At 40.2% G+C, this 23,721-nt stretch overlaps 1 protein-coding gene across 3 annotated transcripts in view; it reads left to right on the top strand.

Annotated features, from left to right (window-relative positions):
* Positions 1-23,721, top strand: part of MAGI2 (membrane associated guanylate kinase, WW and PDZ domain containing 2) — a gene marked incomplete at its 3' end in the record, with an annotated part of 1,335,869 nt that overhangs the window by 1,160,605 nt on the left and 151,543 nt on the right. For 2 of the 3 annotated variants that reach the window (XM_082846748.1, XM_082846750.1), the window contains exons 12-14: positions 4,768-4,957; positions 13,492-13,533; positions 20,594-20,685. In XM_082846748.1, coding sequence (XP_082702874.1) covers positions 4,768-4,957; positions 13,492-13,533; positions 20,594-20,685 — 324 coding nt within the window. The remainder of the gene's footprint in view (positions 1-4,767; positions 4,958-13,491; positions 13,534-20,593; positions 20,686-23,721) is intronic. The other variant, XM_082846749.1, reaches the window with a different exon arrangement.

Genomic DNA, 23,721 nt, shown 5'->3' with positions numbered 1-23,721 from the left:
CCAGGTCCTAGGCTAAGTGAAGATAGACGACTGTCAATTTAACATCCTCCATGTATCCACCAGAAACTCTTCAGACTCGGGACTGTGATGACAGGCAGTGTGGTATAATGGTTTAGGGTGCAGGTTCTGAAGGCTTACTGCCTACAGTCAAACTGTGCTTCTTCTCCTTACTAGCTATCGTACCTTCCACTAGCTACTTAAGCTTTCAGTATTTCAAGTTCATCTATAAAATGGGGATGATAATAATACTCCTCTCATATGGTTACTCTGAAGAGTCTGTGGCTTAGTCCATGTAACGTGCTTAAAGCAGAGCCTCTACATGCTCAAAAATATGAACTATTGTCATCCTAGAAAGCAGACCCTCCATGCATAAACCCTTAATAAATTAATCACCCTATGAAATGAAGGTAGTTTGCAAAACTATTCACTTCAACAAATATATAAACACATACCCACTGTATTTGGATTTATACACTCTCTCCTTTGAAAGAGGATTGATGACATCCTTAGTCAGGATAAGGAAATGTTACCTTGCGTGAGGTCTCTCCTTCTCCCAGTCTTGTGTCACTTCCTGACACTGTTCCGTCCTACTGATCCACACCTTAAGCTAATCCACATCAAGATAGTCACTTCTGGGGCTTCCCTGGTGGTGCAGTGGTTGAGAGTCCGCCTGCCGATGCAGGGGACGTGGGTTCGCGCCCCGGTCTGGGAGGATCCCACATGCCGCGGAGCGGCTGGGCCCGTGAGCCATGGCCGCTGAGCCTGCGCGTCCGGAGCCTGTGCTCCACAACGGGAGAGGCCACAACAGTGAGAGGCCCGCATACCGCAAAAAAAAAAAAAAAAAAAAAAAGAAAAGAAAAGATAGTCACTTCTGTTTAACAAGTAATACATTAATTATAGTGGGTTCTCAGTCTCTCCATCTGGAAGGAATCCAAGTTCATTCTTCAAGTACTGAGTCAAGCCAAAAGCCTTCATCTCCCAGCCCTGCCCTAAAATCCTGAGGAGGTGTGTTTAGACTACCCCAGCTTCTACAGGAAGCAAACAGTTTGTAGAGTTTTCATTGGGAGGACAACTTGCCTTGTTCACAAGCCCTCTGTTCCCAGTGTGCATCCTAGAATCAGAAGGTGGAGTTAAAAAACTAATATTAACCACACCATGATCAGGTTTTTCTGTTTTACTCTTTGATATCCCGTTGTGGACTGTATGTCCACCCTGTCCACTGATAACTTCAGTGACTATCCTTTCATACAGTTAGACATTCACTCATTCGTCAAGGCCAACAGAGATACAAAGCTCCTGCCATATAAAGAAAATGATTTTGTTTTCATGTTTCTTACTCTAGTTAGGTGTTTATAAATATTAGCCTAGGTAAGGACACCACTGGGACTGGACAAGATTCAATCAGAAGCCTTGTTGAGAGGCAAACGCCGGCAGGAAACACAGTTCTCTAGAGGTCAAGGCCAGGAAGACTCTAGGTGGCGTAAGGGGATGGGATCAGAATCTAGGTGGTTCACGAAGATTGAGAGGAACAAGTGAGCACAAGGTGTCCGGCTAGAAAGCAAAAGTGCAAAGACCAAGCTATCTAAGAAAGTAGGGAGAAGTCAACAAAGGGCACCTTTCAAAAGATGTTGTCAGATCAGCACACCCGTCCCAGAAAGCAGAGGGTGCCCTCTGATCCCAGGGCAGGGGGTTTGCTCCATGGTCTTCTGTGTCTAGGGGGCGGGGGTGTGAAGGACTACAAGTCTGCCTTTTCGGTATTTCACGGGCGCTGTGATTTTCTGCTCTCCAGTCTTACAAATCCCTGACAGAGTGACTTGAGGGTTTATGCATGTCACAGCAAGACATTGTGAATGCTCTACTAAGCCTGAACTGGAATCAGTGAATTTCTCCATCTCTGCTATAGAAATTGTAGAATTTGTCAATCTGCCGCAGAAACTTTCCCAAACAGTGCCCAAAGCGTTATTTATTTTGTAGTTTTCAGAATGTTTTTTAGAATACTAATATTTCACCTGAACCATGTTTGGTGCAATGACTGCACGTGGACAGTGCATATACCAGCAAGACTTATGGAGGAATCAGATAACCCTCCGTGGAAGATGGGAGAAAGAAATAGACATTTGCTAAAGCCCTATGACAAGCGGGATACTACAGCAATTCAGACCATACTTCTAATTTATTTACTTTTTAGAATTTAGTATCTTATGTTTGGAAACAGAGGGAGAAAGTCGTAGCCAGAATGTACCCACATGGTGCCTAAAGTCAGTTAAAGTGAAAAATAAAAAAATATGCCTTTAGCCACAATGTGGGTCTTCCTGTCATAGCAAAGGCACAGAGAATGGATGATCAAAGGAACCCACCATGGCTTCGTAGGCAAATTTTGCTTTCAAATGAATTATGAAGCGCATATTTAAAGATTTTTACTAAACGGGAGTAAAAGGGTCACTGAGCAGAAAATTAGCCAGAACTCTAAACAAATTTACCAGTTATTCCCCTCAATGTATTATTATTGCAAACAGCACTCCCATTATAGTTATAGATTGGTTTCTGACCCAGGGTATGCCACTGACAGCTGCTGGACCTCTCTATGTTCCTAGAGATTATGTTTAATATTAGGGGTTTTCCATCTTTGTTAGTTATAGAACCTTTGTTCAAACGAAAGCTTGGTCAGTAGCCCATATAGAAAACAAATTAAAATGAAGCCAGTTGTCTTAGTTTCTTCCAATAGCTATAATAAAATACCATAGACTGGTGGCTTATAAAAAACAGAACTTTATTTCTCATAGTTCTGGAGTCTGGAAGTCCCAGATCAAGGTACCAGAAGATTCAGTTTCTGGTGAGAGCCCACTTCCTAAATGGCCATCTTTTTGCTGTAACCTCACCTGGCAGGAGGGACTATAGAGCTCTCTGGGGTCTCCTTTATAAGGGGACTAATTCCATTCATGAGGGCTGTCGCCTCATGGCCTAATTATCTCCCCCAAAGCTCCACGTTCTAGTAATATTACCTTGGGTGTTAGATTGTCAACATAGGAATTTTGAGGGACCTCAAACATTCCGACTGTAGCACCAGTCTTATTGAGAGAAGGGTCAATGACCCATTTCTTTCCCAGTTTGCTGGCTTACCTGACCCCTGCCACAGTCCCAAGTACATAAGTGGGTCACAGGGACCTTTGTGTTACACAAGGACACAGTACATAGTACCTCAAATCCTCTCTACCTTTAAAACATTATCACTGATAGGTGACAGCTGGCTTTGGAGCCCTGACCAAAATGTAGCCATCATGAAAACAGAAGCAGGACAGTGCAGTAGGGGCCCGAAAGTTATAATCCTGTCAAGCTCAAAATAGTGTGTATCAAAACTGGTTTTAAAGAAAGAACAAGTTACCATATGTTACTGATGATTTCATTCAGTCACTAAATTTACATTTTCTGAGCACTTGCTATATATCGGTAATACAACAGTGGGAGAGACTGCATCCCCTGCAGTCTCTGTCCCCAACATAATCTATTTGCGGAGACAAAGGTAGACTCGCAATTACGGTTGAGTGTGAGGGGTAGGTAGAGGGTGCTGTGGGAGCACCCAGAAGGGACAAGTAACCAGATCAGGAATGGTCAGCAAAGGCCTTTTAGAGTAGGTGTCTCATCTGAATCTAGTGTCCAGGTATAATGAGGATGGGAGATGGAAGAGTGGAAAATGGGTAAACTTTGCAGGCAGAAAGAGAAAGTGTGCAAGGGTTCAGAGGCTGGAGAGAACCTGATGGATTACAGGGAATGAGAGGAGAGACCGTCAGTGGATACAAGAGAGAGAATCAGGACCTGGGCCCTCAGGAGCCACTGTATCCCACTCGAGAGCGGCCTGAGGACCACGCTGAGCCAGTGCAGAATTTTAGACAAGAGGGTACCCTAATATCATTCTGCACACAGCAGGTTTAGTCAAAGCAGAAAAGCTGAAGTTGAGTTTGAATGAGCAGTCAGCTGATTATTGAAGCTGGCTGTGCAAACAGGTGATCTCGGTGAACGCGGCTTTCTCCTTGATAAAAAGGAATGAGTCCCTGCTCTACCTCACGGGGCTATAGTGAGGATCAAAGAAGGTAATGTATATGAAAGAGCGTAGTAGTCTACAGACCATTAATAAATTATGATGGTAGCAGCAGCAGCATTTTGGAGAAGAAACCACCAGATCAGCAGTAAGTGAGGCTTTGTAGAAGATTTTGAACAATTCAAAAATCCCAAAGGGTTGTATAATTACTTATAAACTGTGAGGAAAGTGATTGAATGTTCACGTATAGGAGGTGGTTCGGATGTGCATAGGTATCAAATGGATGCATGCAGACTACTTCATCTTCTTCTTTAGTAAAAATGGTGTAATGAATCGGGGCCATCTTAGACAAGGAACAATACCATACAGTCATAAGCACTTACAGATAAATTATCTTGAGATACATATTGTCTTTATTTTATAGGGAGAAGAAACAGACTCTGACAGATTAAGTGATTTGCTGAAAATTACTAGCTAGTAGGTGACAAGGTTATGAAAGTTTACATTCAAAAGTCAGGCAACACATTATATTTATAACCATCTGTGCTGCTTTATTATACAGAAATAGAATCTCTCAAGGCACTTATACCAAAGTTTTGAATGTTTTGTGAAAGAAAAGTCTACAGGGCAAGAAAGTCAAACTTAAAGGTGAGGGCTGTGGTATGCGACAAGGGAAACAGCAAGAAAGAGTTCATTGTCAGTCATTTTCTCTGTTCTCTTTCACTTTCCAGATAACAGACCGATGGGAGAATCAAGGCAGTCCTCAAACGAGTCTATCTGCTCCGGCCATACCGCAGAACCTGCCCTTCCCACCCGCCCTTCACAGGAGTTCATTTCCTGACTCAACAGAGGCCTTTGACCCAAGGAAGCCTGACCCATATGAGCTCTACGAGAAATCTAGAGCCATTTATGAAAGTAGGCGTAAGTGAAAGCCACAAAAAACAAGGGTGTATTAATAACAGCTGAAGCCCTGACAGGAGATATATTGAGGCTGAAATGATCTGGTGTGGTGATTTTATATTCTGAGGTTCAAAATGTATCTCAAAAGTAAAGCCAGCTGATCGAAACTTTTCTTTAAAGAAGAAAGAAAAAAGCCTGTCAACTCAAAAAAAGCTTATATCTTTTGGTTTTAAATTTTGTTTCCTACTTTTTCCCCCTAAGCCCCTGAGAAAAATCAGGAATGTATTTGGGGGGCCAGGGGTGGGTCATAGGGGAAGAGGTTGCTAGTTTTATTTAAGCCACCAGATAATAAGAAGAAATGGTTGGGATTTTTATGTTTAATCTGATCTTGAATCTGAAGCCTAGATTTCCTTAGAGCCATGAATGTAGTCATTGAAGATTTTAGGAATGTGAGTAAAATGTTAGCCAAGTCCTTCCAGCTCATAATGGTGAAAGTAATGGTTCCGAAAGCAGCACAGAGCAGGTACCAATCACTTTTACCTGAAATTCCACTTGTTTAATGCACTGGGGCCCATTTGAAAGTTAACTCGTAAAATATCGTGTAGGCACTTGTCATCCTATTTGAAGGTCTTCTAAAATTATTTCATTGCGCTTTATAAATATTAGAAAACAGAGCTTTTTAATATTGCATATACGTTCATTGTGCCTCTTTCCACCATCTCACAGGTCATCTCTTTTGAATGTTAGAGGACAGGAATCCAAACGGCATGAATGTATAATATATGAGGAAAATACACAGTACAATATGAACTTGAGTAATGGATTGAAAAAATTAGCCTAGTGAGAAGGGTTTGGTTCCGGGCGCTCCCATTTACGGTCTGCTGATTTCCTTTGTTTTGGTGTTCCGCCAGTGTCTTCTTTCCAACTTTATCATCTGAAGCATGAATAGCAAGTTTTAAGTTGTGTGTTATCTCAGAGGATCTCAAATCTGCTTACTCTTTGATGAGCCCAGGGGCTGAGAATTACACCCCCAGCTGGTAAGGGGAAAAGTAGACATATCCCTTTGCCCATCCTCTACAACTCTCTGTAAAAGTAATTTTGGTTGATAAACTAGTTAGGACAGCAGGCCATTGAGAAATCATCTTTATCAAAATGAACGTCCACCACCCCACCCCTCTGCCACTTTATAAATATAATTGGCTATGTCAGGCCTGCTGTATTTGATTCTTCTCCTTCTGGCAGAACAACTGACATGTCTTTAAAGGGCTGTACAGTTAGAATGTTTTTGCTGTGATAGAATTAGAACGAAGTAGGCATTTTTCACTGTATAATACAGGGTATGAATTCAAGGTATTAATGGTCATTATACTGAAAAAACTTGACAAGATTTCAGCACAGTTCTTAATACCTTTTCTGCTTCGATAACCAAGTATTTATTGGATACCCACTTGGCCCTCAGTACCATGGGGAGATACCAAAGTTGAGTAAAATGTCCTGCTCTCACGAATTTAACTGGGAGACAAGAAGAATAAATATAAACAAGTAGAGATCAGGATACAGGTGAAGTTCTAACTCAGAAGGTGGAATATATCATCCTCCTGTCCTTGGCTTGTTGAATTTTGTGGTTACCTGTAGGGAGCGTCAAGAGATGCTTCCTCCTGTTTTTGCCCCTTCATTAGTCATTTGTTCCCATCCTTTTGCTGTTTCCTGACCAATGCAAGGCTTTATTATTCAGGACAAAGGCCATGTTGGTATTTATTCCGTCTTTTCTCTATGGTGTCTGATGCTGTTGTGTCCTCAGTTTGTGAGCAGGAATTGTGCATGACCTTCTTTTCAATCCTAAATGAATTCCGATTTCTTTAGCCAGCCCCTGCAATGCTCCTTCTCTTCATTGCCCTTCCGCTCCTCACCTGTAACAAACCTAGCAAACCAACCTGCCTTAACCTCCCACGACTTTCTTTATCAGTCCTCCTCTGGGAGCTCTGTACCCGCTTTGCTTTGCGTCCTAAGCCACTTGAACAACAAAATCCTGACTGCCCGTGGAGCCCTGCATGTGCTCTGCGGCTGCCTCTCTCATCTCACAACCCCCCCCCCCCCCCCCACTTCTTGCTTTCTCAGCTCTCTCTAATGTTTCTAAGGTCACGAAAATGTTTTCAGAGTCACGACTCTTAGGAGCCAAAAGAGGGCAAGCTCATTTCCTTTCCCATCCTTCTCTTTCTATCCTGTTATTTCATGACACTAAATGGAGTGTGAATGAAACACAGAAGTCATGTCAAGGTAAGAAAAACTCTGCCCTGAAGACGAAGGAAACCAAAAAAACACGGCACCGCTTTCTCTAATCTCTGGATAGCTAATCGGTTCAGTCTGTTTTTCTCAGTTTCACGTGCCAGGGTCTTGATAGAACAGAACAGACCTTTGCCCTCTATATACAACCTGTTTCCAAGTGTGGAAAAAGTTTCATTCTCTCATTTAAAGTTTCAGAGCAATGCTCAAAAAGAATGTTTTGTAATGAATGGAGGGAAAGCTCAATCTATTTCTCATCATCTTCAGATAGGGTTTTCTTTTAATGACTGTGAAATGCATGCATCTAAACAAAAGACCCATATTTGAAATTTTGTGAACCACTCTATTCTTATTCTTTTGAATTACGTGCATAACATTTAGCTTTGGCTCTATTTATTCTGTGTCCCCAAACTTTTTCCTTGGAGAAAAAATAGTGGGACCACAGAAAGTACGGAAGGGAATCCTAACCAAAGCTGTCTAAACCAAGTCCTTTGACATTTTCCCTGACCTGTAGTGATCTCATGGTATCCTCCTTTACAGCTAGGTCTAATGCTGAACAGAATTTTTGCATTCACGTTCAAAACTGGGTTGCAGTAACCAAATAAAAGAATGTACCTCCACCCACAAGCTTCTGCTATACAGAGCTACAGAATGTTTGTTATATCCAGGCTGTCAAGAAGTATTTGGATTCAAATCACTAGTCCCCTGCAAATGATGGAAATTTATCAAATGATGTAAATGATGCTGTGCCTCATTTGGCTCGTAATTAGATTATGCTGGCATTTTAATATGCATGTACAGGACATCTTAATAAAGATGTATTCCTGAAAAAAAAATGCTGTGATTTTAAACAAAGACAACCGTAGGATACTAGAGCCACAGGAAACAGAACATGGCAAGTACAAGCTTACGAGGGGAAGGCTAGCAACACCTCCTGTCTTCATAAGATCTTCTTATGATGACATGGGACTTGAGAGGAAAAAGATTCTTCCACCCAGCAGGCAAGGCAATGCCTCTGACTTCAGAGCATCAGGCAGAGTGCCCAGAAGTGGCGTCTTCAGGCTCCACATCAATTAACAAGAATGTATGAAACAGTATGTGTCTAGACTCTGCTGCATGCTCCACAAGAGAAAAATCATGAGACATAATCTCTGCTCACATGAAGCTTACAGTGAAACTGGGGACAAAAACATAGGAAAGCAATTCCTGAATGACATTGTATTATATAACAGCAAATAATATCAGTATTTTAACAAGCAAAATGTGCAGTAAATACAGACAATAGTTTAAATATAATTAGACAATTAGACCCATAGTTTCTCGTTCCATGTGCAAAATTGATATTTAATCAGGAGAATGTCTTGTGTTAAATATCTCTTAATTATCAAAAATCTCATTAGTTCTTATTGGAGAGCTCCACGCAAAAAGAAAGTTTTTCCAAGTTAACTTCATTCCACCTAAGCTTAAAGCTTGTATACATAATAGAAGAACCATGCCTAAATAGTCCACAAAGAAATTTTGACCAGTGGCGTTTCTGGGTTTCCATGTTAGTTATTCAACTAACATGACCCTATTATCATTACCAGCAATTTCCAGAAAATAGCAAAAATCTACCCACCCTCATCTCTATCTAGTACTTTTAGATAAATCTCACTTTCCTTTGTGTAATAGCCTCTGTTGATAATTGACTTCTTGCTGTTTCCGTTACATGGATTTTTAAAAATTGAAAGCAGAGAAAAATACCCACCTTTGTGTAATGAGATAAGCCATGGTATTTTTTTTTTTTTTTTTTTTTTTGCGATACGCGGGCCTCTCACTGCTGTGGCCTCTCCTGTTGCGGAGCACAGGCTCCGGACGCGCAGGCTCAGCGGCCATGGCTCACGGGCCCAGCCGCTCCGCGGCATGTGGGATCCTCCCAGACCGGGGCACGAACCCGTGTCCCCTGCATCGGCAGGCGGACTCTCAACCATTGCGCCACCAGGGAAGCCCAAGCCATGGTATTTTTTATTCCTCCTTTTCCCATAAATCTCATGCAAGAAAGACTAATTTTCTTTGCAGTTACAAGAGGAAAGGCTTGAATTGTCTGGGTTTGTATGCTAACATTTTAACTGTTGGGCTCCGTACACCATTTCTAACATTGGGGGGAAAAGAATATTTCTAAAGGCCCTCACTGCTTTCTGTCCTCCTATCTCCTCCTGCCATTCTTTCTCTATATGTGATTGCATCATTGCTTCACCCACATATGTCTGATATGATAGGAAACATTTTATAGTGGCCTACTTACCCGTAAGACTACTTATTGCCAGTTTGCCTGAGACAGTCCTGCTCTGCATTGTCCTGGCGTAATTACTAGCTCCCCTTTCACGCTCCAGACTGTCCTCATTTGATATGACTTCCATTTACTACATAGTCTGTTAAAGAGATAGACATTGTTACTGTCCAAGAAAAGCATACATCTAAATTTGAATACAAATTTTAAAGCCTACTCAGATAAATAATTTCTTTCAAGCTAATTTGTTTGGCTCCCTGAGTTTTTGTCCGTACATGTTTTATCCCTAATTTCAGGTAAAGATGTATGTGGTAACTTGTTTTGGTAGCCAAACACCCAGTGAACTCCTTCCATACCCAGAAAACCATACAGATGTGCAAGTCTAGAGCATGGCAAACTAAGTAGAAAATGTATGGCAGTGAGGCCTTACTCATTTAAGTGAAGAGAAATTCTTATTCTTATCACAGAGAACAAATCAGATTCATCACAATAATCACAGGACCAAAAGGGAGTTAATTTTGTCTGTCCTTCTGCTCCTAAGGAAGACTGTACGCACATGGCTATCCTGGCTCCTCTTTTTAATGCCAAACAAGGCAATACAAAGTGTTTCCCAGAGAAAATGAGTATGGCTTACTTTGGAATCTTACAAAATAAAGTTTTGATCATGCTAAGGAACTTGATCATTTAGGAATGAGGGCCGTGTCCTGCTGCTTCACTTTTCTTTAAGTCAGACTTATTCTAAAGTTTTATCTTGTCACCTCAGCTCATGGGACCATTTCTTGGGCATACTCCCCACTGCAGCCTCAGAAGCTGGAGCAGACAAGCTGATGAAAACCAAAAGAGACAGAGAAGAAAAATCCTTGTTCCCTGAAACTCTTCCCTAATGATTCTGTCCCTTGGTATGAACCCAAGTTGAATTATGACTGAGGTTGTCCAAACTTTTTTTTCTTCACATTGAACCTTGGTTATTATGAATAAACAATTTATGAGGTACAACATGTCCAAACTCCTTTGCAGTAAGACATCACTCAAATGTAGATCCTAAAAGTGTCAGGGATCCATATGGTATAATGTGCCTTCTGGTAGGACCTCTTTAGAACAGAAATTCCTCTGGAATTTCTTCAAAATGAGCTCACACAATCAGACTTTCTTTTGAGAAATTAGGAAGCATTCACCCATAATAAGCAATGAGTATTGTACCAAAGGTGGTAATCAAGAGTAACCACAGGCCAGTTAAAGAGCATAATGGAGGAACAAGACTGTTTTTAATACTATATTTGAAATGAAATTATAAGTGATAGCTGATCAGAAATGGACCGTTGTGTTTGTCACGTCTGTGGCCTTTATCCTGCACTTTTGTTGTTCATTGTGGAATTCTTTCATTGTTCAGTATTGTAATGTGCATATAATTCATAACTTATCCCAAATGGGTGGTGGTATTTCTAAACCATCTGTTTTTTCTGCTGCTCTTTCCTTGTTATTAGTGAGCAAGAGTTGTAGTTTGCACTGTCTCCCATCCTAACGGCAGAGCTATTTGGGAAGCTGGGGTGGTGTAAAAATACCGTACACTGCAGCACAGCGCTCGAGGCTCTAAATGGAAACTGATGGTGGGAACCATAACACATATGGTAGATGCACTGGGCTCAGAACCAGAGCTGTGAAGCTTCTGCTCGAGCCTTCTTTTCTCCATTCTCCTTTGCCCTTGTGGTTAAATACTCAATACAGTCAAGCTGGAAACATCAATAGGTTTAGGGAAGGTTTTGATCAGTTCATGGCTGCGCAGCTATTCAGTGATCATGAAAGGCTGCCTTGGCTTCTAGGAGAACATCTACACATCTGAACGCTGCTAGATCAAGCCCTGGCCAAATGTGCTTGGACACTGCTGGAGTCCAGTGGCCTGTGGGTGGCCCAGTACTACCCGCAGATGTTCTCTGGAGCACTATTTTATTTTAGTGAAAAATCAAAATAAGATGATATGTAAATGTTAAGACATTTTTATCAGTGACTTTAATATCAGAATCATAAAAAGACCAGAAAATTTTAATAACATTATCATTTAAAATGTCCTCAACTGTACTGTGAAGGTTAATTTCCTGTACCTTGTTCAGGAAAAGCGTTATTGCTGTCTTGAGTATAATTTATGTTATGGTTTGATCTGTGAAAAAAAAAAATTGCCTTTCAGTCAGAGTTTCTGATATATCACATTATGCGTCACTTTGCAGTTATAGTATGTTGAAAAAGAGATCAGTAGGTCCAGTTAAGTTTGTTTGCCATTTTTCATATGTAAATTTTAATTTGGAAGTCTAATTTCAAAAATAGTATTTTTGAGGGCTTCCCTGGTGGCGCAGTGGTTGAGAGTCCGCCTGCCGATGCAGGGGGCACGGGTTCGTGCCCTGGTCCGGGAAGATCCCACATGCCACGGAGCGCCTGGGCCCGTGAGCCATGGCCGCTGAGCCTGCGCGTCCGGAGCCTGTGCTCCGCAACGGGAGAGGCCACAACAGTGAGAGGCCCTGCGTACTACAAAAAAAAAAAAAAAAGTATTTTTGAGTAGCTTTGTAAGTAACTAGGGTATTATATTTCCAGCAGTTCATTTTAGTAGAGAAAGAAATCGCTAAGTAATAACGATAGTGAAATAAAAGTTAGGTTGGAGACACGTTTTTCCCATGTATTTTAGAAATTAGATTCAATCCGATAGCTTATAAATTTATTTCATTCAGTAGTTTAAAACTTAATTCTCCAGGAATCAGACAGGGGATAAAACGAGGTGGAAATGTGAGAAGTAAACTCTAAAATCAGTCCTTGATTGAAAGTTATTTAGTTTGTCAAAGCATGTTGGTGGTAGCACAAGTTGACAGTGTAACCCAGAGTACTTCCATGAATAAAAATGAGGCCACTGGGGCTGCAGTAAACTGAGTCTAATTGCTGATGGCCAGTAGGTCCTGGTGAGATTATGATAATGTAAAGTGTCACCTTCACAACTAATGGAAATGTTTAGAAGGGAGCAATCTTCCATCCCTGTTACAGCTCCATCTTTATGATGAAACGATATTTCTCAATTCATGATCCTAAGCAGTCACAGTAAACATGGAGGTTCTTAAAAAAAATAACAATTCTGCTGGAAAACGAATTTACTGTGAAAAGACAGATCGCCTGGAAGGGAGTCTCATTCTCCTCATGAGTGAGGCTAACTGTGCAGGATACCCTGGGGAACAGCCTCATTATCGCCCTCAAGAGGCTTCTATTTCATTTTTTGTGTTGAATAGTATAGAACTCTTTATTCAAAGCAAACAAAGCTCAGTAAGAAAACAATCAGAATTTGGTCTCCTTTTAAGTTTTTAAGTTTAATGATAAAATACCCATTTTTTTCTTAGTACTTCATACATATATTATGGAATATATATAGTATTTTACACTCACGTCCATAAACTTTTATGTTATTTGTAGCATAGATGACATCATAGTTCTCATGAAGGATCCCTGTTGCTAATATAGACCAATTTTACTCAACTACTTATACATAACTTCATCTATCCAAATAATTGTAAGTGTCAAAATATTTGGACTGGTGTACGTAAATCAACATAATCATTGATTGACTTTTTCACTTTTCAGTGTTTGGTGGCACAATATCGTAACATGATTTCAAAGACCTTTATTTATGGTGTGTATATTTGGGGCTCTGGATTGACTTTACTTTCAAATAAGCATTCTTATGATGAGAATCAGAGCTTAATGTTTGGAAATAATGATCTCTTTTTCCATTCTGATCTACAAGAATTCAGATTTTTGCCTGCATGTGAAAGAAATACATTTACAGACATATTCATGTACATAAAACCAGGTAAATCTGTCCACTAACTTCCATAGATTTTAGAGAAAAAAAAATCATTAAACGCGAGAACAAGAATGGGAGCGAGTTCTAATTGAAACCAAACAAAAGTAAAGATGAATTTTAAAATGCCGTAAACGAATTTCAATTTTAATTCCCCATTTTCCCATCCAGAACAAGTGCCACCAAGGACCAGTTTTCGAATGGATTCCTCTGGCAAGTATTCTTCAGTACTCACAGTCCTGTGAATGCAACGTCTTCCATTCTGTGTAACAAATCATTCTTCTGAGTAGCATCAGTTAATTAGTATATAGTCACCATGTTAATTTCACTCACCCCGCACAAGCACATATTTAAGGTAGAGGGCAAGGCTCACCACATTTGGCCTGATGGCTGCCAAGGAAACAGACAAACAAAAGACAAAGGAAAATAGTCATATTCATTAAGTTCTTTCATAAAATGCTTTAGTAAAAGATTAGATTCAAAGCCAGGTACCAAAGAAAGCCACCAGATTGACTAAATCCACACTAGCCAATACAGAAGTTTCTAGACACGTGTGGCTATTAGGCGCTTGAAATGTGGCCACTCTGAATTTGAATGTGCTGTAAGACGTGCGTAAATCCACACCAGATTTCAAAAGCTTAGTACTAAAAAAAAAAAGAAATGTATAATATCTCATTAATTATTTTTTAATATTGATTAATGCTTAAATAATATTTTGGATATATTAGGTTAAATGTATATTATTAAAATTGATTGTACCTATTTCGTTTTGCTTTTTAAAATGTGGTCAATAGAAATGTTTAAATCACCAGTGTAACTTACATTTTGTTTATTTTGGACAGCACTGGACTAGATAAATAGAAATAAGAAGCTAGAGTATCTCAAGAGATTTGAAATTTAGACGTTTCCGAGGACTTATTAAAAATATTGCTAATGTAGAATGAAATTCTTTTCACATCAAGTAAATACCTGTATCAATTTAATTTTTTTAAACCATGCCAATTATAAAGTGCTACATTTCAATAGTATTTTAAGTTAGAATAGCGTAGTTTCAAGTTTAAGAGTTTTTAGCTATAATAAATTAATTTACTTAAAAGAAAAATTTTGACCTAATTATTCTGAAAATAGTTATTAATTTGGTTTGGACTGAAATATTTAATGTTATGGAAATGAAGGAGATAAAGGAATATTCATATTTTCTTACTCTTAGGAAGTGCTTTGAACAGCAGGTTAGACCACTGGATGGAAAGTGAGAACACTGAAACAATTGTAGAAAAGAACGTTTCATAACAATAGTACTGTTTCAGGTCTGTGGGCTCACAGCACACATCTCTAGAGTGTTTCCATGACGACAGCTCATTATCCATCTCAGCATGTTCTAACACCCCTTGGAGAATATATGTGCTTGAGATCATTTCATTCTGTAAGTTTCCATGTCATTTTTTTTGGATATGTAGAAAATACGGGAGATGCTGCTTAGCATTGTGTCCCTAAATAATGCCTAAAGTATTTGTTTAGCTTGGTCTGAAAATGTTTAAAGCATTATTATTCTTAGTATATAAGAATATATGACTGTAAACTCCTTGTAATTTTGAAGAATATCCTATAACCAGAGGAAAACTGAGGCCTAGTGATTACAGCTGCAAAATGAAAGCAGGATTTAATTTGAATTCTAAACCTCAGCTTCCTGGCCACAGCAAGCACATTTCTTGAAAATTTCAGCTTCTGAAGGTACTTTATTTAAAAACAAAAGAAGAAAGAGAAGAACTTCTCAAGAGCTTACATTACCTTGATATATGCGCAAAATGATATTTTTACATTTCAAGAAATATACATTACTTGAAAGAGAAAAGTTATAATGTAGTTTGAGTGTATTATACTACTATGCAATCCAGACTTTCAGGAAAAGAACAATCCAAATATTTTGTTCAGTGTCCACACAAGTTAGGAAACTATTTTGGAAAATTATGACTCCATCCAAAATAAGTAGAACTCCTATACTATTTCTCATATTTATAAAATGTTCCTTATCAAATTATGTGTCATGATTTTGAATCGGATAAATTTATCATAATTATAAGGTATTTTACTAACTTTAGCTGCAGAAGATGCTTAGGTACAGAGGTAAAATTGACGGTAGGAAGTCCTAATGTAATTATGAAGCTAACTGAAAACTCAGTAGAAGAATAACGCTGTGGTTTATTAGGTACACTAGATTGGCGAGTATGTTAAAACCAATTCAAGAAACATTTAAGCAACTCCTACACGCTGTGCATATGGAATGTTATAGATAGACAAAGATAATTATGCCATCACCAAGGGAGAATGTTAATAAGAGCAATGAATCCATAGTCAGGACCTTTGAATGAACAATCCCACCCAAAGACAAGAAAACTAGGGTGTGGCGTATCACGGAAACCAAGAGTAGAAATCCCTTCCGGAAGGAGACCTTTTCTTGTTTAGAAACAATAGAAATCAGGGGTCATAAAGGGTGCGTCGACAGTATCAAATGAGACACAGAAATCGATCACAATGAGAATCACAAGAAAAATCACAAGAAAAACAATCACAAGAAAAAAATGGCCATTGGATTTGGTCATTAGGATGTCATCAAAGACCTTAAAGAGAGCAATTCAGGAATGCCAAGAGAACAGAAACCAGACCGTCAGGAGTAAGTCAGACGTGAGAGAGAGTGAAGGCTTCCGTAGAGACCACTCTTTCAAGAGAGAAATGGATGGGGAGAGCAAGGGAGTATTTCAGATGGGAAAATCTGAGTTTATTTGAAAGCTTTGGTTATTTGAAGAGAACCAAACAGAGAGTGGGAGATGGCTTCTACTATGGCTAAAACATGTCTGGCCACATTCATATTACCAAAGGTATAAAGAGAAAAAAGTAGAGAGAAGGGATTATTTTAAGACAAGAATGTGTTAGTTATTTACCTGGTAATGTTAGATTTGATCAATAAAAACTATTTAATTCCTGTTTAATTCATTTTGTATCTAGAGTGCATTGGAAATCCAGATGCCAGGGACTTTTTTTTTTTTTTTGGCAGGGACATATTTAATAACCACCTTTGATTCTTGATTCCTTCCTCGTACTGTCTTTTCTAGATCTCTTTCCAAGGAAAAGCCAAAAAATTAATACTTTTTCAAGAGGAAAAATTGAATGAATTCATTATCTGTGTCAAAATGTGATAATAAGCCTGTGGTGCTTATGTTTAATTAAAACATGAAAGGGGATTCAAGTACCAAAATTTAATTGACATGTTTACAGCAGCATTCCATGTGCCAAATTAATCCATAAAAATGCCATTCTTTGCATTTTTGAAGCTTGAATCCATTCACAAAATTAATCAGTTGTGTTCAGTCACCCACCCTTTTTCCTGAAGCGGTGCACAGAACCGTGTCTTTCAAAAGCTAGACCAAGGGTACGTATAGCATGTGAAGTCTTCCTGGCGTCTTAGTACAAAATAAGAATCAGCTTTTGAAATTCTGCTTTTCTTTATTATGACGGAGGTTACCCTGCTACCTGGATGTAGCTTTTTCAATATTATTGAGAGCCCAGGATTAATCAGGACTTGTAAATTCCATTTCTGTAGCTTGCCACCGTGGTCATGCGAAGTCCCATCTGGGACGAGGATCTTAAGATGCATTATTTCATAATTCCTGAGGATCCTAGGACCCAGCTTCTAAGGAACAAGCAACACTGGCCATGGCTAACCATTGAACACCAACGTCCAAAGAGTTTTCTGACTCTCTTAGTCCATTTCTTCACAATGACTGCCTCATCTTGAGTTGCACCAAGAAATGCCTGAGAGCACCCCTCACAGTTCTGCGAAAAGGAAAAAGAAAAAGAAAAAGAAAAAAAGAGCACAGATACAGACTGAACACAAAGAAGAAAAAAAGAAAGGGATGTTGGTAGGGGCATGATTGAGTGACATCCAGAGTGACTCAGGTCCCACTAGGTGTCCCCCAGACCCCTTCATCTAACAGCCTGCCAGGTGCATGGTTTGCAAACCAACTGGAGAGAGGGGTGAGGATTGTTAAATTCTATAACAGTGGGGTGAAGAGTTGCCCTTGAATTTCTTTGCTTTAAGTCCTTGCATTGACAGGGGAAGAGATAAAGCATGATAACAATCATTTTAAGTATGTCATCAGACCAGAAGAGCAGCTAAAGGAGAGTATCAGAAACATTGTAATCTTTCAAGAGAGCTAACAAAGCAGGAAGGGAGAAAAGTAATGTTTCTAGCTATGTGCATATAGTGTTAGTTATTTTCTAAAGCCAGACTCACATGGATGGGCGAAGGGAGGGAGAAACAAAGGAAAAATTCTCTTTCTGAAAGCTCTTATTTTCCTTAAGCAATAACAAAAAAAAAAAGAAAAAGAAAAAAAATAAACTGCCTTAAGGCACAGTCCATCATTTAAACTTTTTTTTCCAGTTGGCTATTTCTCTTAAGTTTCCACGCCCTGCAGCCTCTGAGTCTGTGTTCAGAATTAACAAAGAAATAAAAAGTAAATTACATCTGCAGGCACACTTCTCTAACGGGTCTCTTTTTGCCTCTCTACGGGCACATGTGCCATGAAGCTGGCCGTCTTGGCCTGGAAGAACGGAGGGTGAAGATGACGTGGTTGGCATATATCTCCCTATATTTGAAATCAGAGTGGTCAGAGCAGTAGTCAGGGGATCGGAATGTCACCAAAATGCACACAAAGAATGGGGGCGGGGGATATATTCCCTGCTTACATCTTCAGAGTTCTTCAGAGTTAAATAAAATTAACTAGCAAACATAGATCTATATTTTTCTCCTAAATATAAAGGAGTCCTGAGTCATTCATTAAGGAAAAGCTTTCCAATTCTCCCAGGAATCACAGCATCCTCTGACACGACAGCTCCCTTGTACCTTGGCACATCTCAAAAATGCCATTACTGGGATTGTTATGATTTCAGCATTTCCTCGGGGGAAAGTTTTCCTTAGCAAATAAAATGGATCACACGGTAAAGTCCTTGTAGAGCTCCTCATGCAATATGGATCGGTGCTGAAGCCACTGGAGGAACAATTTCTCACTTACCATACTCAGCAGCAATGCAAAAATGAGACTATCTACAAGTAAATGGAAGGTTCTGGTTAAACATACGCTAGCTGTATCATTTTGAATGTCGAAAGTATATCGTGCTCTCTTTGTGATTTTTATGTATATATGGTCTCGAGTCCTCTAAGCTTAAAGGAACCTAGAGAAGAGATTGATGGGAGCAGCCATATAACCAAGTTTTAGAGGTTTGAACGGCGACTGGGTATTATCTGTCGCCCTCCCCTCTCCCCTCGCCTTTCTGCCTGTGTTGGGAGAAATACAGGTACCTGCCATGACTCTGTAGGGCTGCTCCACTTGCCTGCAGAGTCCTGAAGGTTTAGCACACACCCCAATATGTGATTTCATATATAATGTTGTAGACCTCGCAATAAACTGAGTTCAAAAGTCAGTTGAGACTTGGAGAGTGTAGGGCAAAGTGTTCATTCTCCTTTTACCACTCAACTCTAACAAAGTGTTTAAGAGGAACTGAATTTTTCTAAGTTGTCGTACCTTTAAAATATGAATGATTATACAATTCATAAAGGATGACTAATGGATGTGGAAATCCAGTTGGTTATTCTTCTTCGAGTTTTATATTCGTCACTGAATGGGAAAGACTTCGGTTATACATGCATCTGGTCCTAAAAGGGCACGAAAGTCATAGAGTCTTGGACGATGTGACTTGGACATATATACATATGTACTTATATGGCTGATTTAGCTTTTTTTTTCCTTGAGAACACTAGACAGACAATCAGCTTATGCCTACATTTCAGAAGTGAGTGACTTGCCTTTCACATATCACTGGAAATGCTTTGCTCAGGTTGGAGGGCACAAAGGCAAGCCCTGTTCTGTTGTGCTCTGTTTACTGCATCACTTCAGCAGCTCCACTTACTGTAGAGTCTGGAAAACATTTGCCTGGCCATCACTTATTGAGTGTCTCTCTCAACTATGGCTATTACTGTATACCCAGATGGCTCAGACATAAGCTTCCTGTCTCATGAGGATTCTCCTCTGAAATCCCATCCCAATTTCCAAAACCATCCTGCTTAAGCAAGGAGAATTTAACTTAATACTTGCATCTATCAGTTCTAATACGTCCTTTAAACCATTAAGGCCCAAAGATCACTAAATACTTCTTAAGCAAAGGATGGCATTAATAAGCATTCCCCAAAGTTGCTAATCATTGATTAACATCCTAACAGTGGCCTTGAAAGTATACACAGCCCCGTCATGATTGAGATATTTGCCCCTGGGGAAGGTTCAAAGGGCCAGGGGCAGGGGGTAAGGTTAAATCATATTTAAATCATATTCTCTTTAAAAAGTTAAAATATTTCTTATGGTTTTAGTTTATTCTAGGGTTGAAAAAAAAAAATGACGGAAGAGTTTCCCAGCTTATTTTTAAGTACATTTCTGTTCTTTCAGCTAACTACAGAAAAATATCCCTTGTCTAGTTTATTTTGAATATGTTTACAGAGTCAGTAGTGAATCTACGAGTGGCTTCCACATTTTAAAATGTTTGGGGGATAAGAGTTCACTTAGACCCAGGCAAATTTCTGTCCCTGAGTTATGAAAAACCTAAAGGAGTTTGTCAGAAAACCAAAACTTCACCCAAACCTCAATAGAGAAAAGTTCAGATTTTCTATTTTCGAACTTTAACAATTTTAAAAGAGACACCTTCCATGAGGTGTAAGTTTATATCCCCCTCCCCTACACACACTAAATGGAACACATCAAGTCATAAACAGCTACTAGTAAATTACTAAGTAGTCCTTTACCAGGTACTTCCAGGGCATTGCCATCTGTTCTCTCATACTTCTAAAACAATTGTTCTAGTCAGAGTAACATCGCCAAAGTGACAGCCAGTCTTCTTGAGGGCAATCTCAGTCCTTTCAGGAAGATGAAGAATTACGGAGGCATTGATTTTTCTTTTCACCCAGAAAATGTGTGTGCTCTTTCTGCCTATGGCAATACCCTAGTAATGCCCTTGGCTGGTCAGTGCTAATCCAGAGACTACCTAATTTTGGAATAGCTACTTTTTTGTTACCATATATTTTTTTCTTATCCTCTGTGCTTTTCACCGACTCTAACGGCACTCTCATTAATCACACCCACAAAATTAATCCATCTCATCGGCGTGTTCAGTCCCTCGCGGGTTGGGGGGAGGCAGGACTCATCACTCAGTGGGGTCTCCTCTATGCCAGGTCCGGATTACAAGGAGCTGGATGTTCACCTTCGCAGGATGCAGTCTGGATTTGGCTTCAGAATCCTCGGGGGAGATGAGCCTGGACAGCCTGTGAGTTGATTCTCTTTATTTCCACACTTTGGGTTATATTGTGTATGTATGGGTGAAGGGAAAAATCATTCAGTATCATATACAAAAAGAAATCTTTTAGGATTCATGTAAAAGTTTTTTGAGGCTTGCTTTATTTGTTTTTTTCTTGGTATTTAAGTTTTCAAAACATGCCAGTGTTTCCATATCATCATAAATCAATGCACATTTCATGAAGAGAGGGACATTACTCTTTCTTCAAATGGATTGGATTCCTCTTCAATATTTCAATGATTTACTTGTATTGGACCCCTAGTCTCTCTGGGCAGCAGCTCACAGATAAACATGCAGTATGACAGAAGATATAGGCGAGGAGATGACTTTCAACAGCAGAATGGTGTATGTTTTCAATCACAACTACCGGGGAGAGAAAACACGGGGATAAACAGAAGTAAAATCGAGTTCAATGCTGCAGAATCTCACCAGGTTTGAATTAGGGGATTACCACGAGAGGATGTTCAGGAAGTCAACTTCAGTTGGCACAATATTGGGAATTTGCGAAGGGCTCTGGAGAAATTACATATGTGATACATCAGAGTGACTGCATAAAATAACAATATTCATTAATACACACAAAAAACACAGCAAAGCGAGACTTGTGAGCATGTATTAAAATAACAGCCATAAAACACTCCTTGTAAAAGACATGTCTTAAGTGGGACCCAGTGTGACTATGTCAGGTTCACAAAAGGTTCATAAGTGGTCCCTAAGCACTGAAATACGGTCAGGTCCCTTCTCATACATAAATACAAGTAAAAGATTAAACTGTAAAATAAATGTAAGGGGAAACAACGATGTTCCAGTTCTTCCCGTAATGCTTACTTCAGTACAGTCTTTGAGATACACAGTTCTTACTTTGCTGGACTCCCGCCACCTCCATAGGCTCATGCTTTGTCTGCTTTGTGGGTAAACTAGCACCACATTCGTGGCACCGTCTTCTCTTCGCCCGTCTCCCCCTCTTCAGAGATAGAAGGGACTGCATCTCCCACTCTTCAGAGATAGAAGGGATTGCATGACTGAGTTATAGGAAAGGCATAGTGTCAGCTGACTCCAGGAGGGAATGGTCTAGCTGATCTTGGCCTGGCACAGAAACTAGAGAATTGTTACCCAAATGGAACACATATCGCTGAGAATGAAGCTCAGGTGTTTGAGTGCAGCCGGTGGTTACCGCCAGCCTCAGGACAGCTTTCTGCCGGGTCGGTACACAGGTTCCCGGGTTCCCAGCCCTTCTGAACATTGGCTTTACACTCCTGAGTCCTTTCTCCCCTCCGGTGGACAGGCATTCAGTATTTATGATAAACCTCTTCAGATTACGTTTTGCTGGTTATCCTCATTGTGTTTAGATTTGCTCTGGTTTATTCTTTCAATTGAATGATTTAAGACACGCTCAGGCTGCACATTACAATTCTGACAGTGAAACCATAAAGCAGAAGCCTAAATCTCCCTGAAGCATTCAAAGCCAGAATATAGTGTCTGGAAGACCAGAATGTTGCACCTCAAAAAGATTATATCAGGAAGGGTAAGTCTACTGTAAATATCTCCCATATGCCTTTCCTTCCTGCTTTCCTCCACTGTAAGTCCAGAGATAATATACAAACAAAATGCACTAGCCTCAGTTAATTGCTGATGTGCTACAAAGGGAGAGGCGCCTGACGTGACTGGGTCCCCACCCGCAGGAGGTCTCATAAATTATATCAAATGGGTTTCTGCCTTCATATAGACAAAATGGTATTGACATCTCAGGGTGTGCATTAAACATGACAGCACGGCTTTTGGCTAATAATGAACAGCAGGACTCCAGCTCAAATAAGCATATGGGCATTTTTTCCTGCAAGAGGAAATAATTTTCACAGTTAACTAACAATAGAAATAGAAAGAAATGAGAAATTGCTACAAAGCAATGATAATGGGATTTCCAGCTGTGAGCTGCAAAGACATGGGAAGGCATTAAGATGGAAAAGCTTGGAAAACACTGCAGTGGAGAAAGGCCTGTGTGGAGAAAAACTGTTCATGGAAAGAGAGAGGCGATGATAGACAGGGGCCTTGGCATGCGAGTCCGGTGCGAACTTGTGGAAGAGTTTCAGAAGGCTAGGGCTGGAAATCTGCATGCCACCTTGTCAAGTCACCCCGGGCTGTAATTATTGCAGATCAGACCTGCTGGGTTTAGACTGACATTAGGTAGTGTGGGAAAGAATTAAAGGACTTAAAAGGACTGAAAAGGTGGTTTGGGTTTTGTTTGTTGCTTAGTTTTGGTTCTTTGTTTTGTGTTAGTTATTTCCCCTGGCTTACGGGGATATCAGCCACTTGAATGTGAATTGCTGTTATTTCATATCAAATACATCATTTTGTTCTGTGCCTTCACAGCCTTTAAGATAAAGTGAAGTTGTGGAGTTTTTGATTCTTTTTTTTTTTTTTTTTAACAAAAGATGGTTGGAAAGATAAGGCCAGGTCACTTGTTTGGGGGGGTGTCTGTGTGGAGGGGTCTTTCTTGATCTGTTTTGCCACCAAGCTGCTCCTTCAGGACCAAAGCAAGAGAGGCAGGATGAGGAACTCCTCCAAGGGCAATGAGAAGGCTGCTGAGCAGGTCCTCAGAGGTTGAAGGATCCGGTGAGGCCAGAGGGATGCGATGAGTAGAGCGAGGCCAGTGTTGGCTGGGAAGGCTCACTGGCCAGTGTAGCCAGGGGTCAGCAAGATCAGAAGGAAAGTATAGCCTGATGGGTCAGGGAGCCCAGGCCATGCACTCAGCAGACCTGGAAAGTGACCAGTACGATGGGGCAGGAGGCTCAAGCCAGGCACCCGAGGGAAAGTCCCTCAGTGGACTTGGAACGTGACCAGTGAAACCATAGCTTCTGTGTCCACTGGACCAAGTGAGAATACTCAGAACCTTGCTACTCAAATCACGTTAGATCTACAGACCAGAAGCACCCAACACCTCCTGGGAGCTTGTTAAACATGCGGAATCTCAGGTTAAACCCCAGGCCTGTAGAATCAGACTCTCGG

The sequence above is a fragment of the Leucopleurus acutus genome (genome assembly GCF_964270905.1).
Source record: "Leucopleurus acutus genome assembly, chromosome: 9".
NCBI classification, from domain to species: Eukaryota; Metazoa; Chordata; class Mammalia; order Artiodactyla; family Delphinidae; genus Leucopleurus; species Leucopleurus acutus.
Note: the sequence above shows the minus strand (reverse complement) of the source record. Positions and strands in the feature narration are given on the sequence as shown.